At 41.4% G+C, this 23654-nt stretch overlaps 1 protein-coding gene across 1 annotated transcript in view; it reads left to right on the top strand.

Moving 5' to 3' along the window:
• Positions 1–23654, top strand: part of TUBGCP3 (tubulin gamma complex component 3) — a 58592-nt gene that overhangs the window by 7934 nt on the left and 27004 nt on the right. Inside the window, exons 2-11 of the mRNA XM_081198327.1 lie at positions 3749–3856; positions 5370–5437; positions 6751–6828; positions 8260–8477; positions 11538–11710; positions 15822–15940; positions 17813–17938; positions 19250–19318; positions 19938–20070; positions 21600–21766. Coding sequence (XP_081054453.1) covers positions 3749–3856; positions 5370–5437; positions 6751–6828; positions 8260–8477; positions 11538–11710; positions 15822–15940; positions 17813–17938; positions 19250–19318; positions 19938–20070; positions 21600–21766 — 1259 coding nt within the window. The remainder of the gene's footprint in view (positions 1–3748; positions 3857–5369; positions 5438–6750; positions 6829–8259; positions 8478–11537; positions 11711–15821; positions 15941–17812; positions 17939–19249; positions 19319–19937; positions 20071–21599; positions 21767–23654) is intronic.

The raw sequence follows: 23654 nt of genomic DNA, 5'->3' as shown, positions 1-23654 counted from the left end.
AGCCATTGATGAAAGGTTAAACTTTCCTTCTCCCATATCCTTTGCCAAGATGGTGGCATTTATGCTTGAGGCTACAGGAAATTGGATTTCATGATTCCAAAGACCTGTTGTTGTTTTTACTTTCCTTGTGTCTTTTCAGCAAATGGTACTTGAGGTCTTAAGTGCAAACCTTGCTTAGCTATTTTCAGTGGTTTTGTAAGGTGTGGGAAGGAAATCACTAAACCACATAATTTAACCATACATATTTAATTTTGTACTCTCCCTTTTCGGGAAATTTCTAAAAAGCGCTAGCCGTGACAGTTCCTTTTTTTCTTGGATCATTTTGTCTTTAATTTCCTCTTGCCTCTAATAGTTTGTCTACATTTTCGCAGGGAATTTGTTCAGAGTTCTTTCTAGGCTTTGAAATACGTATGCTGAACACTGCAGTTCTGAGTAGAAAAACCTCTGATACATTAGTGGAGATGGTGAGAAGGTTGTGAAAAATGGATGATAAAAGAAAATTCCCACTAAGCATTATGGAAACCTGACTTCATAGCAGCTACATAAAAGCATGCTCAATAAAAACGTGCCTCCTTAAAATTATTGATACTTTTGTTCTTTGCGTTCAGCACTTTGAGAATCAGAATGCTATTTACTGGTGTTCTGAATTCTTTGGAGAATATTCCACAAATCTGTTCATTAAGAGATCCTGTCAGAGTACTCAAATAAGGGCACAATTGTGAAATTGCTAGCATTCACATGAGCTTTGAAAGGCAGGTCTATGGCTATGTTCCATCTCACATCTTTATCAATATCACAATTTATATCCCACTTGCATTGTTTTCACATTTAAGAGGTGAAGGTCTCATTCATTTTAATGAGACTTTCACAGTAGAAAATATAATGTTTTGAAGGTCAGCTTTTCTAGGGGGCGTACAAAGGAACATCATATTATATGAGAGAGAGAGAGAGTGATGGATGCTAATTTGCTAAGTTCTCTGTTTAGCCTTTTGTTAACATGAATAATGGAATCATAGAATTGTAGCGGGCCGTCTAATCCAACCCCTTGCAATGCAGTAATCTCAACTAAAGCATCCATGACAGATAAGAGGCTTCCTTTGCATGCACCCTATATACAGCTCATTAGGAACTGCAGGATAGAAGTCTATTTCTTTATATTCGTAGAGCCTCTTCTCTTTACACTTGGCAAAGGTATTTGCCTTTGGAATTGAGGCTGCCCAGCAGTTTTCTGTTTTGCTGACCCAGTTCAGCCAAACGTGGAATGAAGTCTCTGGCAGGGGCAGAGACTTTTAAAAAGCAGTTTGAGGAAAGAGTGCCTTTTCATCTCAAATATTGCTTAGGTTAAAATAATATTTACTTCTTCCTCTTGCTAAGCTGTATGGTCAATTTTATGGCCTAGCAATTTCATGCACTGAGATGGTGTTGCCTTTATTCTGTTCAAGGTTCATCCAATTGAAAGGGTGCATGTGGGACCCTGGACGTGATATGGTTGCTACATATATATTGGGAATTCAGCACATTCTTTATTTGAAATTATTACATATATCTAATGAATCTAGGGTTCTGATTTGAACTCCATTAAGGTTTTAGAAACTGTGGAATATTTTTTTCAGAAGCTGTACTTTGCCATTAGGAATATCAGCAGCTCTTCTTCATACAGAATTTGGGTGGCCAACAATTTAAGACTGAGCGGACTGCGCTCAGTTAAGGTATATTAAAATAATTGTTATACATATGTTATATTCTTGTGCTATGCTATATGGAATTGGTGAAAACCAACTCTGGAAAGCAGTTTGTCAAGATGTTTTAGATACTCTTCCTATCCAGAACTGAACACTACACTGACCTTAAATAAGTGTCAGCTAAGGGATTGGCTTTTCTGGATAGAATTCAGAATGGATCTGCAACTAATTAGAAAGACAAAAAAAATTCCCCTTGGTATCCACTCGCAAGAACAGAGCATTTTAGAGCTAGTTATCTCACCAGTTTCCGTAAGAAATGTATTCTTATGGAGCTGTGTTTCCAAGTGATGCCCAATGTAGTCTTAGATGGCTATTACAACAGGGTCCCATGCACAGACAGACTTTGTATTTGTGGTCAGCCTCAGGTGGAGGACATCACTCATTATCTGTTAGCTTGCCTCTTTTTATAGGGTCCCAAGAGTTCACTTTCTGAAACCTTTGGTTGCAGAAGCATGTATACCCCATGAGAAATGGTTCAGGGGTTTTTGTGTGTGTGTGTGACAGTAATAGCTTTGTAACACAGAGAGTGTTTATGCATTGGATGAAAAAAAGAAAAGAAAGGAAAGGAAAAGGGATTTAGATAAAATTACTATAAATTGTTTAGGTGATACAGAGGTTTAATCAGGCTAAATCTAAGCTTGTTGATGTCTCTGGTATCTCCTCTCTCACATCATGGATGTCTGCTTATATTATGGACGTATGTTCTATATTATTTTATTAATACTATTGCTACGAGTTTGTCATGGGCTTTGGCTAGAACAATAAACTTACGAACTGTAAGTGAAACTGGAAACTGAGTATTTCTAATGCTTTATTTATTCCCCCGTACTGTTAAAGGCAGAAATGCTTGCAAATACTGTTATTTAAAGTCATGTTCAAATTGAGAGCAAAAGCCAAACAGCTGAAAAGTCTTTGGAATAGTGTGAGGATAAATACAATGTTTAGGGGTAGAGCAATGTGCAAATGATAGAGTGGGATTCATGGGCATATTTCTAGGAGGAAATAGTTGGGTGTTCTCATGTATCCCTTCCTGGACTATCACAGAATGTATAATCCTCTGGACATTATGAGTATGCCAGGGAATATTTACTTATCATTCTTTGTTATTGAAAGCCCCTCCTAGTAGTTCAGCAATAAAATTGCTGGCGCATTTGGAAAGCTAAGCAGGGTCTGGCATGATTTCAAATTGGATGGGGGACCATGTGTTCAGAGTCCTATATTGCAGGGGGTTAGACTAGGTGACCCTTGGGATCCTTTCGAGATCTCAAATTCTATGATTTTTATGACCTGTGTTTAATGGAGGTGCCTATAAATGGACATGAAGCTTCTACAACCCTGTAATGAACTTCTGAAGTAATCCAAACTATGTTTCTTACTTCAGCTGACTGCTTCTGAGCAAACTGTGGTATTAGACACCAAAAATCCTGTTTGTGCAGGAAGACACTTTTACATTCATGGTTCTGTATTACACATGGCAGATTAGTATCGGGTATATGCATGTGTATGTGTGTGTGTGTATATAGGTATGGAACTCATAAAATTAAATGCATTTTCACAGTCTCTTATTATTAAAGGTAAAGGTAAAGGTAAAGGACCCCTGACAGTATTTGTTCCAGTCGCAAACGACTCTGGGGTTGCGGTGCTCATCTGGCTTTACTGGCCGAGGGAGGTGACGTTTGTCCGCAGACAGTTTTTCCGGGTCATGTGGCCAGCATGACTAAGCCGCTTCTGGCAAAACCAGAGCAGTGCACGGAAACGCCATTTACCTTCCCACCGGAGCGGTACCTATTTATCTACTTGCACTTTGATGTGCTTTCGAACTGGTAGGTTGGCAGGAGCAGGGACCGAGCAACGGGAGCTCACCGCGTCGCAGGGATTTGAACCGCCAACCTTCCGATCAGCAAGCCCTAGGCTCAGTGGTTTAGACCACAGCACCACTCATAAAATTAAATGCATTTTCACAGTCTCTTATTATTAACAGTTGACTAATTGTGATTTTATTTCAGCTGATGTAGCCCAGCAGTTTCAATATGCAGTGCGAGTCATTGGAAGCAACTTTGCCCCTACTGTTGAAAGAGATGAATTTCTGGTAGCAGAAAAAATTAAAAAAGAACGTAAGCTTATTTATTTATTTTTTAACAGTGTTCAGAGCAAGTTTTATAAGGTGTTCAATGCTGTGTGGGTTTTGTCTCTTATGATAGAGCAGGTTCACTTTACTGTTCATCAGTATAAACTATTACCTTGTTTTTCACCATTGCATATATGTGCTTTTATATTTATTTATTTAAATTATTTATAAGATGATGTAGACTATGTCTACTCAAGCTTAGTGAACAGCAAAACAAGCATAAAATACAATAAAATGCAGCGCCATAATACAATTGTTTATTTTGTTTCGACTACGGCAGACCAACACGGCTACCTACCTGTAAATAATAAAATTGTGAAAAGGTTTTCTCACACAATCCCTTATAAAAGCTTCTAAAACTAATTTTTATGAACAAACAAAACATTAGCATATAAACTAGTACAAAACTATTTTCAAAGCTATTTAAAAAACAATACCCAGCAGCATGTCCAAAAGACACATCTGTTAAAAACCAATTGAAACAGGTGAGCGAGAGAGTAATATGAATTTTAGTAATAGATCACTGTGTCAGCAGAAGCTAGCAGGGTAGAAGCAAGAAGATAGTGTAATATAGAGTAGATGTATTTATTCTTTTGTCTGAACAAATTTCTATCCTTCATATGTGGTTATAAGGAAAATATGGAAGGAGATGTGTGCATTTATCTATTATTATAGCGTAGACTTGAATATTTTACATAGAAACATATTCATATAGGGTCATTTCATTGGATGAGATGACACAGAGCATTCCTGTCCTTTGGGGCAGAGCGATCACCACATTTGTCGCCTTGCTGCTAAATAAGCTAGGGTGGCAGGTGGAGGAAGCAGATTTTTTCACTTTCCCTTCCATTGATTCTAATGAGAGAGAAATAAATACAGTAGACTTATGCACATTTAACTTGCACACATTCAACTTTACATGCTTGGCAAAAAAATAAGTAAAAGAACGGACGTCCAGTGGGGCGGGGAACTTTGGCAATCACACCCACCATTGATCCAATGTGCTTTGACAATATGCAGTTTTGGCTTCATGCATGATCCCCAGAACGTAAGTTGTGGGCTTACTATACTCCAGGCCCAGGCCTAGCATGGTCTTGGGCCAGTTTGTGGGTGTGTCAGGGGATTTTGAATCTTGCCGATCCATGACTGCTGGAAATCCGCTTTTTTGACCCCCTCTGCCTGCGGGACATGGACCACAGAACATCTGTGCTCATGGATCTTTTCACAAATTACCCACACATATCCCTTTCTGCTGACGGAACAGCACTTAATGTTGTTTCTTAAGGTCTCTTAAGCAGCCTTTGACTAGGATCACGGGCCTAGTCTTAAATATGACACCATCCTTCTGGCCAGAATGAATAGTCATCTACATTGTAACAAAGCATCTGGGAGCTCAGTGAATTAGATATCTGTGTTGATTGAATTTCTGTTTAGTTTAAATGCTAATGTTGCACATGGCAAGCTTGCGGTGTTCTTAACGTGCCTTTTCTCTTTTAAAGTTGTGCGGCAAGGAAGGGAAGAGAATGCTGCTGTATTTTCAGAACTCTACAGAAAACTCCACTCCCAGGTACAGGAATGTGTTCTGAACAACCCAGTATCCAATATGGAGACTAGTTGCTAATTGTTGTGTAAAGAATACCACTAACGTGGCTTTGCTAGATCAAGGAAATGAGTTGTGTTTGAGTTTGTTCTGATCTCCTGTCCTGTAAAATATTAAAAGCCCGTTTTTGAGGAAAGTAAAAAATAATCATCGCGTGGTTTTTGTTGACTATATGACTTCTTATGGGAAGGACATACATCAGCATAAAATGTGTTTTGCTTTTTATGTTAAACTTATCTCACCACAATCTATTTTTAAGATAATGTGTATTGATTTATTGATCAGGTTTTCTGTCGGCCTCTTAAGTGATCTTGGTTTTCTTTCTTTTGTACTTGAGAATTTATGAGTCAGTTTTGACAGTGAAGTTCAGCGAAGTTCACAAACTTTTGTATACTGCAAGCAAATCCGTTATTCCTTGGCATTAATGAGCTGACTTCCCTCTGCTTTAGAGAGACTAGTTCAATAATTTCCAGACTTGTGAGAGCAGTATAGTAGCTGCCTAAAAACAGCAGGGCATGAATTAGCATGAAGTCCAGCTGTTGGTGGGAGATCTGTCAGTCATTTCTTTAAGCCACAGCTCAAGTTTTTCCGCTTATATTACAAAGGTAAATTAATGAATTAGAAAATTTGAACAAACCGTACTTAAAGAACCTAGAACAGTGACCTGAACTGTTGAGAATAGCCATTAGGCACTTCCTAATACTTTATATCAGTACTTTTATCATATGGTTATGACAAGCTGCTTGCTGAAATAGCACTGTGAAGATAATCCACCCACCCTGGTTGAGTAGTATGATCAGATCAGGGACAAATAGGATATCAGCAGGGATTTAAGTCTCTTAAGAGGTGGGTCTGGTCTTACTATTATTAAAAAAGAACTTATCCAGGCAGAGGTAAGTGGCATATAACCTTCTGCTATATTGGCTGCAGTCTGAACCCACATAGAATTCAATAGGACTTTCCTACAAGTAGCTGTGATGGGTGTATACATGCACCACTTTCCATTTTGAACAAAAGTAGACCTGTAAATCTTTAATTGATTTGACCAACGCAGCTGAATGAAAAATTGGCGGTGGGTGTTTTTTTTTGCAGTAAAAAACGAAGCCTGAAGACCAGTCATGCACTACAGTTAGTCAACAAGGCTTGGTTTCCATTAATCTAACCTTGCGTCTCCCATCCATACCACTATTAAATCATGGTAATACTTGCTCACGGGCAAGTAAAACTAGAACTAATTTTGAAACCACGTTACCATTTCTAATAGTTACCTCTTGTGGCAGGGAGTTTTGAAGAACAGATGGTCAATCCTCTACCTCTTGCTGAGCCTCAGTGAAGATCCACGCAAGCAGCCAAACAAGGTAGCTATTTTTGTGGGTGTGGGTGTCTGTCTATCTATCTTACATATAATGAACATGTAAGAGTACCATCAAGCTGCAGTTTGCTAGGCCACAGACAAGCAACATTGTGAACTACAGAATGGCAAGAGTTGGTGGATGAGCAGCTCAGGGGATTTGAACAGCCAGAAGAGGCTGCAGCAGACCCCCAGCTCTGCTGTCTCTTCCTCCTGCCCATTCTGGAGCCTCTGCCCCTCGGATTCAGGTCCCTAGGCCAGCTGCCACTGCTACTGTCCTCCTTCCTCCTCTGCAATTGGCCTTAGAATCAATCTGCTACTGCCAAGTAACATAAAGAGCAGCAGCAAGAGCAATGCAGGGATGAAGAAGGCATCAGAAGTAATGGCTGGCCAGTCACAGGCGGCATGAGGTGGAAAAGAGAACATCAGAGCTGCCCTGTGATGATCCTTTCAACCTCTGATGCCTGAGGTTGCTGCCACTGCTACAGAAAGCAACAGAAAATAAGTCTGCATTTTGAAATCTTCTCTCGTTTCTAGCAAGGGGCAGCGAGGAGGTAGGCAGACACAAGGCGGAGAAATAAGCTTCTTTCTCTCCTTTGTCTACCCCTCCTCCACCACCACCACCACCACCACCCTGTTCTGTGGTCCTGGGAAGCATGAGAAATGTTTCCTTCTTAGGCTTCCTTTAGTGGAAGTGCTTGGGAACTTCTCAAGGGGTGGGAGGTAGTTTATGGAGCATTCACACACACACACACACACACACACACACACCCCACACCTTTTTTAACAGTGTTTTAAAGTTGATTTAAAAAAATTAAAGCTGGAAAACAAAAATAAAAGCCAATAAAAGTGAAATTATAAAAGCAAAACATAACTAAAGATTGTAACAATGTTTTAACGTGACCGGATAAATAAAGAAGTTTTTTTTAATCAAAATTTTTAATTGGTTTTCACATTTATCACATAAAAATACAAAAAGATAAAAAAGAAAAACATTAAATACAGAAGTTTTTGCCTGGCGCATAAAAGATAGTAGAGTTGGTGCCAGGCATGTCTGTCTGAACAAACCTCACCTCTGATGTAGGTGGTACTTAGACGAAGGCTGCTGGTGCAAGATCTTGGCGTGTCGGCAAGTTGATATGGAAGGAAACAGCAGCACCCCTTGAAGTACTGTATTATTACAACTCACAATGTAAAAAACTGAGACAAACGTAAAGTTGAAATGTTAGAGGTTAGCCTTACTAACGTTTAGCATCTGTTTAGAAAATTCTTCATAAAGTTTGGGGCTTATTCTGAAAAGTGTATTCTGTATTTTATTTTTAATTTTTAAACAGATACATAGGCAATCCATTTCAGAAGGATAATGTGTTTATAGTCATTTAGCTAATGGCAATGGGTTTATTTTAAAACTTTGGGTTGTTTTTCCCCTCCCTTCAAGGTATCAAATTTCGCCTCCCTGTTTGCTCAATCACTGCCACGGGATGCCCACTCAACTCCGTATTACTACGCCCGGCCCCAGAGCCTGCCTTTGAACTACCAAGACCGGAATGCTCAGTCTGGCCAGAATTCTGCCAGTATGGGGAGTAGTGGAATCAGCAGCCTTGGCATGTATGCCCCGAATGGGCCAACACCAACCCCGCAGTCATTTCTTCCAGGGTAAATGAACATTTTTCATGTTGCCGATAACCATGCAGAGAGACCTGTTTCAATATATAGCAGTCAGAGGTGACAGTGAAGGCTTGCTGTTCAACGAAACTGGCCTGCGTGGCAGCTGTCGTCTTAACCTTGTACCATAGGTCAATTTGACTCTTATTTAAGCTTATTTTATATCCTGCATCTCAGTGTTTCTTAGGGTGGCATATGCTAAAATAGCAAAATCAATGGCAAGTCCAAAAAAAGATTAAAGAAAGCAGCAGTTAGAACAAACAGCGGAAACAACAGAGCAATAAAAACATTTCAGAGGGAATTAAAGCTGTTGCAATTATTTTTTTGAAAGACATCCAAGTAGTTTCCAGGCAAACCTATGTGGGAAGAAGATTCCATAGAGAGGTCACCACTGCTTAAAAGACCCTCCCCAGCCACTGTCTGCCTAACATCTGAAAGCAAAGGAACATGGCAGAGGGCTTCAGTGTTTTTTGGGAATAGCCGTCCTTCAGGGTTGGTGGAACTGCTGTAGTTAATATACCTAACCAGGCTTCCTCAAACTTGGCCCTCCAGATGTTTTTGGCCTACAACTCCCATGATCCCTAGCTAGCAGGACCAGTGGTCAGGGATGATGGGAATTGTAGTCTCAAAACATCTGGAGGGCCGAGTTTGAGGAAGCCTGCCTAAGACCATACATTGATTCAAAGTAGTTATGGGGGAAAAGCCTCTGAGGGGTTAGTGCACTTACCTGGGAAAGCCCCATTGAACTTAGCAAGACGTGCTTCTGAGTAAATGCGCATAAGACTGTATTGAAAGTCTTATTGATCAAAGGCAGCTATCCCCCTTCTCTCTGGACCACACTAGTGTTGTCTACACGACAACACAGAGACACTCTGTCTTCTGCTAGTCAAAGATTATGTAAAACAGGAGTCCAACCTTAATTCTTGGTTAGAATATGAAGAAAGTAAACAGTTCTTAGCTGAATTTCAAGAAGACTGGTCATTCTTTGGACTCTGCTAGACTGGTAAAGAAAAAGCAATTTATATGTGTTGTATGTGCGATATAACATTGTTCCACCAGATGGCAACATGGAGTCCCATTTTTCTCTACCTGTTTTCCCTGTTTAACTTTACAACGCTTTAAACTGAAACACTTCTTTGATGTGTCCAGATCCAGCCTTTGTTGCTGGAAAGGAAGTTATGGTTCTTTATAAGTCACCTTTTGATATACTTGCTAACTCCCCCTCCCTGATACCTTCTAATGAAGGCAAGTGCAAGTATAGCTAGGGAAAGGAAAAAGAGAGAGAGGGTATATAAAAGCGATGTGTTCATAATTGCTGGTACTTGTTTGTTTATGGCTTGCATATCATGCCTTTCCTCCAAAGAGCTGAATTTCAGGCAAAACTTTTGCTTGAAATCATTGGATGACAATTGCATTTGCTTCAGCACCAAGGCAGAATTTTTGCAACGTGGCATTATCCCAAAGTGCCACGGGGAAGTAGTCATCACATTGGGGATAGATCTTGGCTATGAGGTCAAGCTACTAGAATATCGAAAGAAGAGGCTTCCAAACCTTGTACACCAAACTAGTGGTTTTGTGCTTATGTTTCAGCTTTTTTTGGGGGGGGGGGGTGACCAGCATTTTCTTCTCCTGCCTTTAAGTTCCAGGGAATTCAGGAAGAATTGTGGTTGCTCTTGGTTGCTTTTCCTTCTCAATACCTCACAGTGGCACTGCAGGCACATTGCCACTTGCAAATTCCTTTCATGGGACCTTATAAGGGAAAAGAACTGATTTTTAATGTGAACTCCTGTGAAGCCTGTAGCTGCCCTATGCCACTAAGGGAGCTAACGCTCAACCAGTGCTTCTGGGTGACTAATCCTAGTGCTTTCTTCCTATTGGTTTCCCAGAGGTTCTGTCAGCCAATAAGGGCCCATGAGCCTTCCATAAGGACAAAAGAAGTGTTGAGATCTGGCTCTTCCTCTCTTATGGGAGTTATGGGAGGCTTTTCTACTCATTTTCATTTCTAAACCACCATATTGGGATAGGGTGATAGCAGATTTTAGGTGCTTGTAGAGAAAGCTCTGAGTTTATGTCTGGAAGATCTTTGTTTTCATTAACAACATTCTAGGATGTCGTCCTGAGGGGCGATTGCCTTTGTATGTTCCATATATGATGACTGGGAGAGCTGAAAATCTATCTCACTTTTTGATTCCCATATTTTTGAAATACCAGAGGCAGTCGTCCCACTTTCCTGAAACTTGCAGCTCAATTTGAGATCCAAGAGTGCAAAAACAACATCAACAACTTTTAGGGATGTCCTATCTGGTCTGAAATATATTTTCCTGAACAATTTGTTTCAGAAATGTTTGGTGTTGGATAAGTCTTAATAAGCTTAGCGGGCTTATCTTGCTGCTCCTGATCTGGGAAGCTGGCTTGCCCTTTCCCATGGTATATCTTAGCAACTTGACCCTGACTGTACCCAAAATAAGGTGCTAACCCAAATATGATGATGCTTATCCATGAGAATTCAAGGTAAGAAACATCTGTTTCCATGAGTAGGGCTGAGTTAGTAAAATAAAATAAGAGCAATTGCTTTGCTATCTGCATTGACCTATTAGAGGTGTCAGAACATTAAGCTGAAGCAACTTTTTGGCTGGTCTCAAAATTGTAGAACAATCATGGGCAAAGCCTTTATTTTTACGATTGTTTTAGAAATTAGCAATTTTTCCACTGCAAATATTTACCAGGAATTATTTTCAAACAATTCTTTTGTATTTGCAGGGCTTCTTTAGCCATAGCTGGAATCATCTGGCTTTGAATGGGTAGCTGAAATTTCTGAGGTGCTTTATGTACTCTGTTGCAACATTAGTAGGCATGCAACAACTACCTTTTCTATATAACTGTCAAGAACTGCAAAATGGTGAATTTCTAAATGCATTCTCAAAGATAATTGGCCATGATAATGCCTTCTGCATCTGCCTATTTTTTTGAGCTGAAATTTTGCAGAAATATAAGTAGTTTTGCTATAAGTAAGACAACTCAATAGCTACATTATAGCTTTTATTTCTGCAGACAATCCTATCAACGTGCAGGCGTGGGAGATTGCCTTCGGCAGCAGCTGGGGGCACGACTTGCCTGGACTTTAACCGCAGGCCAGCCTACATTACAGAACTCTACCTCAAAAGGGCTCTCAACCACTGTTTCACGTAATCTGCCAAGGTCAAGGCGGGAAGGGGACATAACGGGTGAGAAAAATATATTTCATTGTTCATTCTCTGTATTCTTGCGTCACAGTGCTTAGCTCAGATTAAGATGTTTCAGCTTTGACCTTGATACCAGCTGATAACAATTCCCAGGAAAATTGTGTACACACAGGTTCTGCTATAGGAACGCTAGTTGTCTGAAATCTTAGCTACCTGAACACAAAGAATCATACCCAGACCTCACTACACAAACGGCTGATTCAGGTATCTCCAAATAGCTGAAGTCTGCCCACTTTCTTCCTCCTGTGTTTTGCTGGTCAGCGCAGAATGAATATATATATATATATATATATATATATATATATATTGGTGTCTTCGGGTGTCTTCCCGTGTAAGAGTTGGGGTGTCTAGGCGACGTTTCGACGAGGTCTCACTCGTCATCTTCAGGCTGGTGCTTTCGGCTTCTTGTTACTGGAACAGAGCAGGATCTCAGTGTTTGAGTTCCTACACCCCCTCAACAGTATTTATAGGAACTCAAACACTGAGATCCTGCTCTGTTCCAGTAACAAGAAGCCGAAAGCACCAGCCTGAAGATGACGAGTGAGACCTCGTCGAAACGTCGCCTAGACACCCCAACTCTTACACGGGAAGACACCCGAAGACACCAAAACCTGCATTCCTGTACCCGTGAAAATCTACGAAAGCATATATATATATATATATATATATATATATATATATATATATGTATATGTATGTATTCTCAAAAGAAAGCCTTAATAATGTCATTGGAACTTACTTCAAAGTAAGAGGGTATTGGATTGCAGCATAAATATACCCCCCCCCCCCGTATTCAGATATTTCCTGAGGCTCAAACTATATGAAGCTTCATGGTTTTTTTACCCATTTTTTAAAAAAAACAACAACCAGCAGAAAACTAAAAGTAATTTAAGGGATTCAGCTGAGGAATGATAGTTTGGGGGGAATGCATCTGCATCTATTTCTCATTTCCCTCCCCGTACCCTGGCTGTAGGTATAAAAATAGCTTTGGGGAGGCACTTTTGAGCTGAAGAACAGTTGGAAGGGAAAGGGTTAAACTCCAGCATTGTAAGGCTGCTTTGAGTTATTTAGATCAGGCTTCCTCAACCTTGGCCTCCAGATGTTTTTGGCCTACAACTCCCATGATCCCTAGCTAGCAGGACCAGTGGCCAGGAATGATGGGAACTGTAGTCTCAAAACATCTGGAGGCCCAAGGTTGAGGAAGCCTGATTTAGATGATGTCATGTCACACTTACTTCGAACCTTAGTCTAATAATCAGACTATACCCCACGGCAAACTGTTTTTGAAACCTAAGTGATTTTGTGTGCCACCAAAATAAGTTATTTGGGTCCTTGCTTCATAAAAGAAATGGCTAATGTGCTAAGAACCAAAGTCACATATGTGTGCTCTGCCACCACTGGGGGAACACCCATAAAGTGGTGCTGGGACAGTGAGGTTGACCTCTGAATTTGAGGCACGTATTTTGGTTATCTTTTGCCTTGGATAACTCTTCCCGTGTTCCAGAAACTACTTTTATAGGCATCATTGAAATTGATGGCTCTGCCTCCTATGGGCATCACCTTGTGCTGAGATCATCAGTTGGCTTTCTGCCTCTTCAGTTTTGTTTCCAATTGCTCTCTTACAGGACTCTGGAAGAACAAGGCTAAGCATGGCATTTGCCCATTTCTGGAGTTAGGTGGTGGGGAGGGTTTTGCTTCAGTGCCCGAGCTACATATATTTAAATGTGGATATATAGATTTTTTTAAAAATGCATGAAATTTATGATTTCACTTCAAAACCATTTTTGTTTACGTTTAAAGTGCAAAGTGATTCTGATCATATTGCTGGAAATCAGTATCAACACTATGCACTCTAAAGAAGATAAGCTGAATTTGTATAGATGTGTATTAAAGTGGAATTTGTCACTGAGGGTGGTATCAAATATTAGGCATTATAACAGTTTATCCACTGCCTTCACTGAACTTAAGAATCTTTAGTCCATTGACTGTAAAGGGGCTACTCTGAGTACAGTTGTACCTTGGAATTCGAATGGAATCCGTTCTGGAAGTCTGTTCGACTTCCAAAGCATGACTTCTGATTGGCTGCAGGAAGCTCCTGGAGCCAGTCAGAAGCCGTGGAAGCCCCGTCGGATGTTCGGCTTCCAAGAATAGTTTGCAAACTGGAACAGTCACTTCTGGGTTTGCGGCGTTTGGGAACTAAGCTGTTCGAAAACCAAGGTATGACTGTATGCCTAAGTATTGAAGAGCAACACTAGAAGGTGCCTGCTATAATCCCACTACAACAAATTATAGTTCATTCTTGCACTAACCCAATCATTGGAACAATTTTTATTTAGAAGAGAGGTTAGTTTTTTTAAAAGCTGGCTGTAAATGACCTTGTAGAACACTCTTGAGTTTTCTCAGTAACTTTCCGGAAAAAAATATATTGCATAAAACATTTTCTTGCCTTCCTCTGCAAAACCTGCACTTTGAGAATCTAATGGAGTTCCTCTATTTTTAGCCCTCATCACCCTTAAAACCTGGCTGATATTGTGGTGCCACAGATACAGTATGATGTGAATAGAGCCTTGGACAGCAGTGGCTTATGCAGACAGCGGGTGGGCGGGGGGGAGAGAAACCATCTCCATTTCTTAATTTATTGTGTTTATGTTGTGCCAGTAAAAAAAACACCATTTATTCATTCTGTCTGGCAAGATGTAACAGAAGGAACAGATGCATTCTGCCATTATATTATGTAGCTGCTACTAAATAAATTCATATTCCAAATTAACGGCTTTTTAAAAAAAGAAAGCAGATGGGTTTTGTGCACGTATTGAGTATGGGAGAAACTCCTGCCTGCTGTAACTCTGCAGAGCTGCTGCCAATCAGTGTAGGAAATACAGTGGTACCTCGGGTTACATACGCTTCAGGTTACACATTCCACTAAGCCAGAAATAGTGCTTCAGGTTAAGAACTTTGCTTCAGGATGAGAACAGAAATCGGGCTCTGGTGGTGCGGCGGCAGCAGGAAGCCCCATTAGCTAAAGTGGTGCTTCAGGTTAAGAACAGTTTCAGGTTAAGTATGGACCTCCGGAACGAATTAAGTACTTAACCCAAGGTACCACTGTAGTTAATTAGACCAATGGTCTGACCTAGGAACACAGGAAGCTGCTTTTACAAAGTCATTGAAAATGTTGGCGTAAAGCTCATCAGAAAGTGTCATAAGCTGCTTGTTCAATGAGGTACTTAAACCCCTCAAGAGTCTTTTTTGGAGGCTATTACAGGTAATACTTTGGGTTATAATGTCCACTGTTCCAGTCGCAAAGAGTGGATATGCATGTAGAAACATCCCCAAATTGGGGCTACTAGGAGTTACGTTTGACTCGTTGCATGAATTTTTAAACTGGCCCAAGGCTGTAAAGTATTAAGTTTGCTTTGTTTACATAGATGTAGTGGTTATTTTTGTAGCAAAAAATATTTTAGAAATTGGATATGACTTGGTCTGAAATATTGATTTGGTTTTAGATATCAAAATAATAGTAAATCTGGAACTGTGCTCCTGTTTGCTGACTCACTTTAGGACTGGAATTCTATGCAGTTATACCCTGAAGAGATGCGGGTGGCGCTGTGGTCTAAACCACAGAGCCTAGGGCTTGCCAATCAGAAGGTCAGCGGTTCGAATCCCCGTGATGGGGTGAGCTCCCGTTGCTCAGTCCCTGCTCCTGCCAACCTAGCAGTTTGAAAGCACATCAAAGTGCAAGTAGATAAATAGGTACCGCACTGGTGGGAAGGTAAACGGTGTTTCCGTGCGCTGCTGTGGTTCGCCAGAAGCAGCTTAGTCATGCTGGCCACATGACCCGGAAGCTGTATGCTGGCTCCCTCGGCCAATAAAGCGAGATGAGCGCCGCAACCCCAGAGTCGGTCACGACTGGACCTAACGGTCAGGGGTCCCTTTACCTTTACCTTTATACCCTGAAGAATGGAGCGAGCTTGATTGAACTCAATGGGTCATATTTCGAACTAAATATAGTTAGGCTTTGGCTGTTAAAATGGCAAACATAATTCTTAAATATCCTGTATGTAGCTTAATCTGTTTGTTTCCCCCCACTTTTCAGGCTCTGTTGAAATAACAGAGGCATGTCTTGTGAGAGACATTTTATACGTCTTTCAGGGCATAGATGGCAAAATCATCAAAATGTTCAATTCAGAGAACTGTTACAAAGTAGACGGAAAGGTACAGTAAAGATCTTATACCTGTTTTATATACATAGTCTGCACACAGGGAGAGGGAGGGGAAACTGTTCAGTATATCCACTCTTTTCAATAATTCTTTTGCCTTGGTTTTAATTTTGCTTTTTTAAAAATGTTTCTATCATTGTTGGCATCTAAGGCAGTTGGCAGTAAACCAGTAACATAAAAACAACAGATAAAAATCAGAAGTGCACTTAATACACAGTTAAATGGTAAAAAGAACAATAAAAATATCCCTAAAAGCATTATTAACAGCAAGATTATGAGCAGCATTCTCATCTCATCCACCCACAGCAAAAAGCCCACAGTGAATTAAATCATTACCAAACAAAAGCCCAAATGAACAGACTTTGCCTAGTGTCTACAAGATAGCAACAATGTCCTTGGAAGGGCATTGAACATTTGGCCACAACCACAGAACCACCTGTTCCCATATGAATCTCTACAGCAGCCAAGATTTATCAGAGGCTTTTTTCCAGGGACTTTTATCTGTGGAGCTTAGGAGGGTAGTTTATAGAAATAACATGTTTTTCAGATAGCCCTGTATTTAAAAAGCTCACTTCAAGCTGTCAGCCTACACGGGTGAGATACAGTGGTGCCTCGCAAGATGAAATTAATCCGTTCCGCGAGTCTCTTCGTCTAGCGGTTTTTTCGTCTTGCGAAGCAACCCTATTAGCGGCTTAGCGGATTAGCGCTATTAGTGGTTTAGCGGCTATTAAAGGCTTAGCGGCTATTAAAGGCTTAGCGGATTAGCAGCTAAAAGGCTATTAGCGGCTTAGAAAAAGGGGGGGAGCGAAAAAAAATCGGAACACTCGCAAGACGTTTTCTTCTTGCAAAGCAAGCCCATAGGGAAAATCGTCTTGCGAAGCAGCTCAAAAACGGAAAACCCTTTTGTCTGGCGGGTTTTCCGTCTTGCGAGGCATTCGTCTTGCGGGGCACCACTGTACATTTTTTTAAAAAATGATTACTTATGTGTAATCCAGTCAAGCAACAGTATATAGAAGGAAATTGGAGGCAGCCTGAGGAAGAGAGTTTAATTAGAGCATTTGAGAGAGGCATTCCTCCTTTAAGGGTCAGTGTATAAAATGTGAGGATTACTTCAGGAGCCACAGACGTAACTGAAGGTCGCTTCCCATAGAATGATTTAGACTGAGTCATGGGAAGTAGTTGAAACGCTACTCATTTGGAGACAATAGTGCTTTCTAGGAATAAGAAGAAGATAGAGAACCAATAATAAACTGGTCCAGGGAACACAGAGGGCTGGCACAGGGAATCTGGCGCTCCAGATGTTGGACTCCTTCCTTGACCATTGGTCATGCTGTCTGGGGCTGATGAGGGTTGGAGCCCAACATCTAGAGGGCCACATTTCCCCCGGTGCGTAGAGCTGTAGACTCTCAGTGACTTGCTACATCTGACATTATGAACCATCCGGACTTACTTGTTTAATTTGCTTAAAACATTTACACTCTTAAGGCAAAAAAAAGACTCTTAGAGCAGCTTACAAAATCTGTAATAACACAATTTGTAGCTGCAAGATTACAATTTAGAGAGCAGGACAAAAGTAAAAAATCCATTTTGAGTCTCGCCATAATAGATTTATAGTGGATATGGAAATGTCTGGCATAAGACCTGTTTGTTCTCATGCCTGGTTCTGTTCCTCATTTAGAAGTAACTGCTTAATAGAATATTCTTTCTTTTGAAGATCAACAATACTGAATGTGATCAACACCTTGTCAGGTTCTAGTGGAAAATTGGATTTATGCCTTACCTTGTTCATTAGAGCTTGTTTCATCCTACGCTTATTTAATGCCAGTCTTCTAACTATTTGTTCATCATTTATTTCTTAATACTTTAGGTGAGCATTTCCAAGTCTCTGAGAGATACAACAAGCCGGCTTGCTGAATTAGGGTGGCTGCATAACAAAATAAGAAAGTATACTGACCAGAGGAGCGTGGAACGTGCATTTGGATTAGTGGGTCAGGTATGTGGGCAAAACCCAGAAGTCTTCAAAATATTTGGTTTTGCTTATTTTGTTTGTTGTTGTTGTTTTGCTTGACAGGTTGTTACTGGTGTGGTATGGGATGAGAGACCTGGCAATAGACAGGAAATAACACTAGAACCTGTGGATCTCCAGTGAAGCTGAATGTTGGAATATTCATGACAAATAAAAGTAGTTCATGCCACACACGGCTGAATTATGGAGCGTGCTCACACTGGAGGCAGTGATGGCACCAACCTGGATGGCTTTGAAAGAGGAGTAGGCAAATTCATGAAGAACAAGGCTGTCTGGCTACTATCCTCAACAGCAATGTTCTACCTCTATTGTCAGAGGAATCATGCTTCTGAATACCAGTTGATGGAACCACAGGTGGGCAGAGTGCTATTGCACTCAGCTTGCAGGCTGCCCACAGGCATCTGGTTGGCCACTGTGGGAACAGAATGCTGTACTAGATAGCCAGCTGGCCTGATCCAGCGGGTACTTCATCTCTTCTTATTATGCAGAATGAGGCAACAGTCTCAGGTGCTGGGATGGGGAGCAGAAGCACATAGCGGAGGGTTTCTGGTGTGGATCTTAATGCACAAGTTGGTTTGTGCTGGGAGAGAAGTTCTGTTAGGTATTTTGGTCCCAAGCCATATAGTTTGAAACCCACACTTTGAATTGGCCCAGAAAATACCGGTACATAGGCCGCTGCTGCAGTTGGGCCAGAACAGTTTATATGTGGTGTGATCTTCTGGGCCCAGTGGTTATTCTGGCTGCTGCAACTCCTGTTTCTGAATGCCTTTAAAGGCAGCCCATGTACAGCCTTAATTGCAGTCGTTTTTGTTATGGGTTTTATTTGAGTTTATTTTACCAGTTTCTCATTTGGTTTGATTTTGTATTTTGTCCAGAACACTTACTATCTCATAGCTGTCAACTTTTCCTTTTCCTTGCGAGGAAGCCTATTTGGAATAAGGGAATTTCCCTTAAAAAAAGGGAAACATTGACAGCTATGTACTGTCTGTACATTTCTAATGAATGAACACAGTTATAGTTTAGTGGCAAATTTTATCTTAATAACCCTGCAGGAGTTTGTTTTTATTGGTCACCCAGTGGCTCTTTATACTCCCCACCCCATTGAACTGAAACATTTCCTGCCCCTTGGGAGTGCTTTTGTATGACCTCTTGAGTTTCAAAGGTTAGCTTGCTGTGAAGCTTATCCAGAGACCCAAAATCAGTGGTCAGGTTGTATGCAAGGCATTCAGAGCACTTTAGAATGTATATGAACTGATTCCTTTTGTTCTGGTCTTACAGAGTTTTTGTGCTGCCTTAAACCAGGAACTCAAAGAATACTACAGGCTACTGTCTGTTTTACACTCGCAGGTAAATAATTGCTTCTGTTTTTTGCTTGAGTCCAACAAGTTAGTTGCAAAATACGACTTTATAAACTATTTGCATCTGTAACAGGCTTGTAAAATAGCTACTTATTCCAGGATAGCACATTTTTGTAACTTTGGCACTTCTTTCTGTTTCCTAACATACTCTATATGTTGCTTATGTTGTTATGCATGGGCAAATGAACCTGTAAACCTTTTACTTATTTGAAAGTTTGTTATGTAATAATTTCCATGTATTTAGCTAACAGAAATGTTTACAAAATTATGTTACAATCATACTGCTTTTACAGTAATACTGTTGAAACTTTATGGTGAACTCTTACAAAAGAAATTTCTTTTCTTTCAGAATTCTCTCGCTGTCCTGCCATTCATCATTTTGTATTTATCTGCTTTTTTATTTCTTTTCAAATTATAGCTTTCAGTTACCCTTCCCTTTCTTTATATTACAACTGTAACATTTTTTTCAATCTAAGCATTACTTTTTTAAAATGCCAAAGCATATTAGGCATGTGTATATCTGGGGTTAGAAATTAAAGCTTGTAGTAGAGGAAAGCTTGAAGGGCTTCTATTATTAAATCTTCTTCTTTGCTCCTTGTTGTTCTTAGTTGCAGGTAGAAGATGATCAAGGTGTAAATTTGGGGATTGAGAGTAGTTTAACACTTCGGCGTCTCTTAGTTTGGACATACGATCCTAAGATAAGATTGAAGACACTTGCAGCACTTGTTGACCACTGTCAAGGTTTGTCGGTAGATATTTACAACTAGACATGGTGTGAAAATGAATGTTTAAATGGTAGGAGCTCTTCCACTTAGAAATATGATTTCCAGGAAATTGCATTAATAGTATTACTATTGGGAAGGATGTGTGTGCAGAAATGGATGAATCTAAGAACTTTTAAATGTAGATATCATTCCAGTGGATATAGATGGAGTTCAAATAGAACTTACCGTTCAAATAATGCCATTTATCTCTGTAGCTGAAAGCACTGCATGCATTCATCATAACTTCTTTTTACTACGTATACTTACCCTTATGGTGGCACTATTGGTAGAGTTTTGCATCTCATATGTTTTGCACTTAAAAGTGAGATTATTACATGGTTGATTTAAGATTGTTCATCTCTATTAGTGACTGAGGGAGTATTTTGGTAATCGGTATAAGCTTTAAAGGCAGGCACTGGATGAGTGCTCATAATCTCTCATGTTTAAGGCATTGGCTTTGGAAATACATGCTTCCTGCCTTCCCCTTCTAGCCTGGACTGTAACTACATGTTATGGTGGCTTCCACCGGAAAACAGCCACATTTGCTTGTTTGGGACCCTGAAGGGGCTTCCATTTTCCTTTTTTTGTATTCTGTCTATAAGACGCCCCCCGTGTATAAGATGCCCCCTATGGTTGGGGACTCAGGAGATATATCTGCGTATAAGACGCCCCCCCCCCCAATTTTTGACATTATTTTTAGGGGGAAAACCTAGTCTTATACACGGGAAAATACGGTATATGCATTTTTCTTGCAGCATAGCGACCTCTTTATGGTGGGGAAGATACCAGCGTACTATTTTTTTCCTCCCTGTCTGTCAGGATAGTTGAAGATAGGGAGAGGTACTTTAGTTGCTTCTTTGACCCTTTATTAAAGTATGGAGGCGGGGGGGGCATATTTTCATTCTGCAGCACAGGTGGGGAACCTGTGGCCTGCCAACTATTGTGGAATTACAACTCCCATCAACCCCAACCAGCACAGTTAAGGGTCAGAGGCGATGGGAATTGGAGTCCAACAACATCTGGAGGACCACGTTTCCTACCACTGCTCTATAGCATTTGGGGGGGATGCCCTGGCCAGTGGCTACTTCATCATGCTATCAGATCCACTTTCTCACTCAGTCCAGAAGCTCTCTTGAGGAACCAAAGAGCTGCCTTTCCATTCCCTGTCTTCCCATGTGGATGAAATAATTATGAAGCATTTCCCGCTCTAAAGAATTCTCTAATGAAGTAGACATTAGTGCTCTGCTTCTTGTGCTCTGTGCGCTATTTTTACTTGTAGCTATGGCAATCTCTTAGCAATTTTGGTGCTCTTCCAACTTCTCTGAACTCCCGCAAAAGGAATATTAGGCACAATGGTAAATTTGCCTTTGAAGAATGCTCTTCAAACGCCAGATAGCTGCTTCATAATGAAATTTGGTGTATGACAAAGCTGCAGATCTAGCATTAGTTTTCCAGGTAGGTGAAAATGTATGTTTAAATTTTCCTCTGTGTGTCATGTTTCTCCAGGAAGAAAAGGTGGTGAACTTGCATCAGCTGTTCATGCCTACAGTAAAACAGGCGACCCCTACATGAGATCCCTGGTGCAGCATATTCTTGGCCTTGTGTCGCATCCTGTCTTGAATTTCCTTTATCGTTGGATTTATGATGGGGAATTGGAGGACACCTACCATGAAGTAAGTTCTATAAACTGTTCACTAACATGAGGTCTGCTTTCTGTTTCCCATTTTGTAATAATAATAATAATAATAATAATTTTTTATTTATACCCCGCCCTCCCCAGCCAAGGCCGGGCTCAGAGCGGCTTACAAGCAATAATAAAAACAAGATGAGTGATTACAACTTAAAAACAAAAATAAAATACAACATTAAAATAATGGAACATTAAAATATTAAAATGGAGCCTCATTGCAGGAGAAGGAAAAGAAAAAAGAAAAAGGGGGCGGAGGGAATCAAATTGGCTCCAATCCAAAGGCCAGGCGGAACAACTCTGTCTTACAGGCCCTGCGGAAAGAGATCAGATCCTGCAGGGCCCTGGTCTCATGAGACAGAGCGTTCCACCAAGTTGGGGCCAGTGCTGAAAAGGCCCTGGCTCTGGTTGAAGCCAATCTAACTTCCTTAGGGCCTGGGACCACTAGGGTGTTGTTATTTATGGACCTTGAGGCTCTCCGTGGGGCGTACCAGGCGAGGCGGTCCCGTAGGTACGAGGGTCCTAGGCCGTGAAGGGCTTTAAAGGTCAAAAGCAGCACCTTAAATCTGACCCTGTACTCCACCGGGAGCCAGTGCAGCTTGAAAAGCACTGGATGAATATGCTCCCATGGCAGAGACCCTGTGAGGAGCCTCGCTGCAGCATTCTGTACCCGCTGGAGTTTCTGGGACAGCTTCAAGGGCAGCCCCGCGTAGAGCGAGTTACAGTAGTCAAGCCTGGAGATGACTGTTGCATGGATCACTGTGGCCAGGTCGGGGCGGGAAAGGTAAGGGACCAACTGCTTGGTGCGGCGAAGGTGGAAAAATGTCGCCTTGGCTGTTGCTGTGACTTGCGCCTCCATGGAAAGGGAGGCGTCAAGGATTACACCCAAACTCTTAACGGAAGGCAATGGCACTAATTGGGCCCCCGCAAGAGAAGGGAGTTGGTCCCTCATCCCCATGCTATCCCGACCTAGCCATAGGACCTCTGTCTTCGAAGGATTTAGTTTCAATCGGCTCCCACGAAACCATCCAGCCACAGCTTCCAAGCATCTGGTCAGTGTGTAAGGGGCCGAGTTGGTGTGGCCATCCATCAGTAGATAGAGCTGAGTGTCATCAGCATATTGATGACAGCCCAGCCCAAAGCTCCGGATAATCTGGGCAAGAGGGCGCATAAAGATGTTAAAAAGCATTGGGGAGAGAATTGCGCCCTGCGGCACTCCACACACCAAGGAGTGGCGTGACGACATTTCCCTCCCTAGTGCCACCCTCTGTCCCCGACCAGAGATAAAAGAGCACAACCAGTTACGGGCTATGCCCTGTATCCCCACGTCTGCAAGGCGATGGTCCAGAAGATCATGATCGACCATGTCAAAGGCTGCTGACAAATCTAAAAGGATCAGCAGTCCTGACCCGCCTCGATCCAGTTGTCTACGAATATCATCTGTTAGGGCAACCAGAGCCGTCTCCGTCCCAAAACCAGGACGGAAACCGGACTGAAATGGATCTAATGCCGATGTTTCCTCCAGAAACCTACCAAGCTGTTCAGCAACCGCTCTCTCAATTACCTTACCCAGGTATGGAAGATTTGAAACTGGGCGGTAATTGGATAGGTCTAAGGGATCTAATGAAGTTTTCTTTAAGAGTGGACGCACCACTGCTTCCTTCAGTTCCCCTGGGAATGTCCCCGTGTCAAGGGACAAATTGATAATTTCAACCAGGGGGGTCCGCGCAACATCTGGACACTCCCTAATCAGCCAAGACGGGCACGGATCAAGGAGGCAGGTGGTGGGCCTACCAACTTGGAGGAATCTATCCACATCAGTAGGGAGTATCCGATCGAAATGGTCCAACACTGGACCTGAAGTCAGTCGAGGG

This window comes from Podarcis bocagei (genome assembly GCF_964188305.1).
Source record: "Podarcis bocagei genome assembly, chromosome: 6".
Classification (NCBI taxonomy): Eukaryota; Metazoa; Chordata; class Lepidosauria; order Squamata; family Lacertidae; genus Podarcis; species Podarcis bocagei.
The sequence above is the reverse complement of the archived record's forward strand: the minus strand, read 5'-3'. Positions and strand labels throughout refer to the sequence as shown.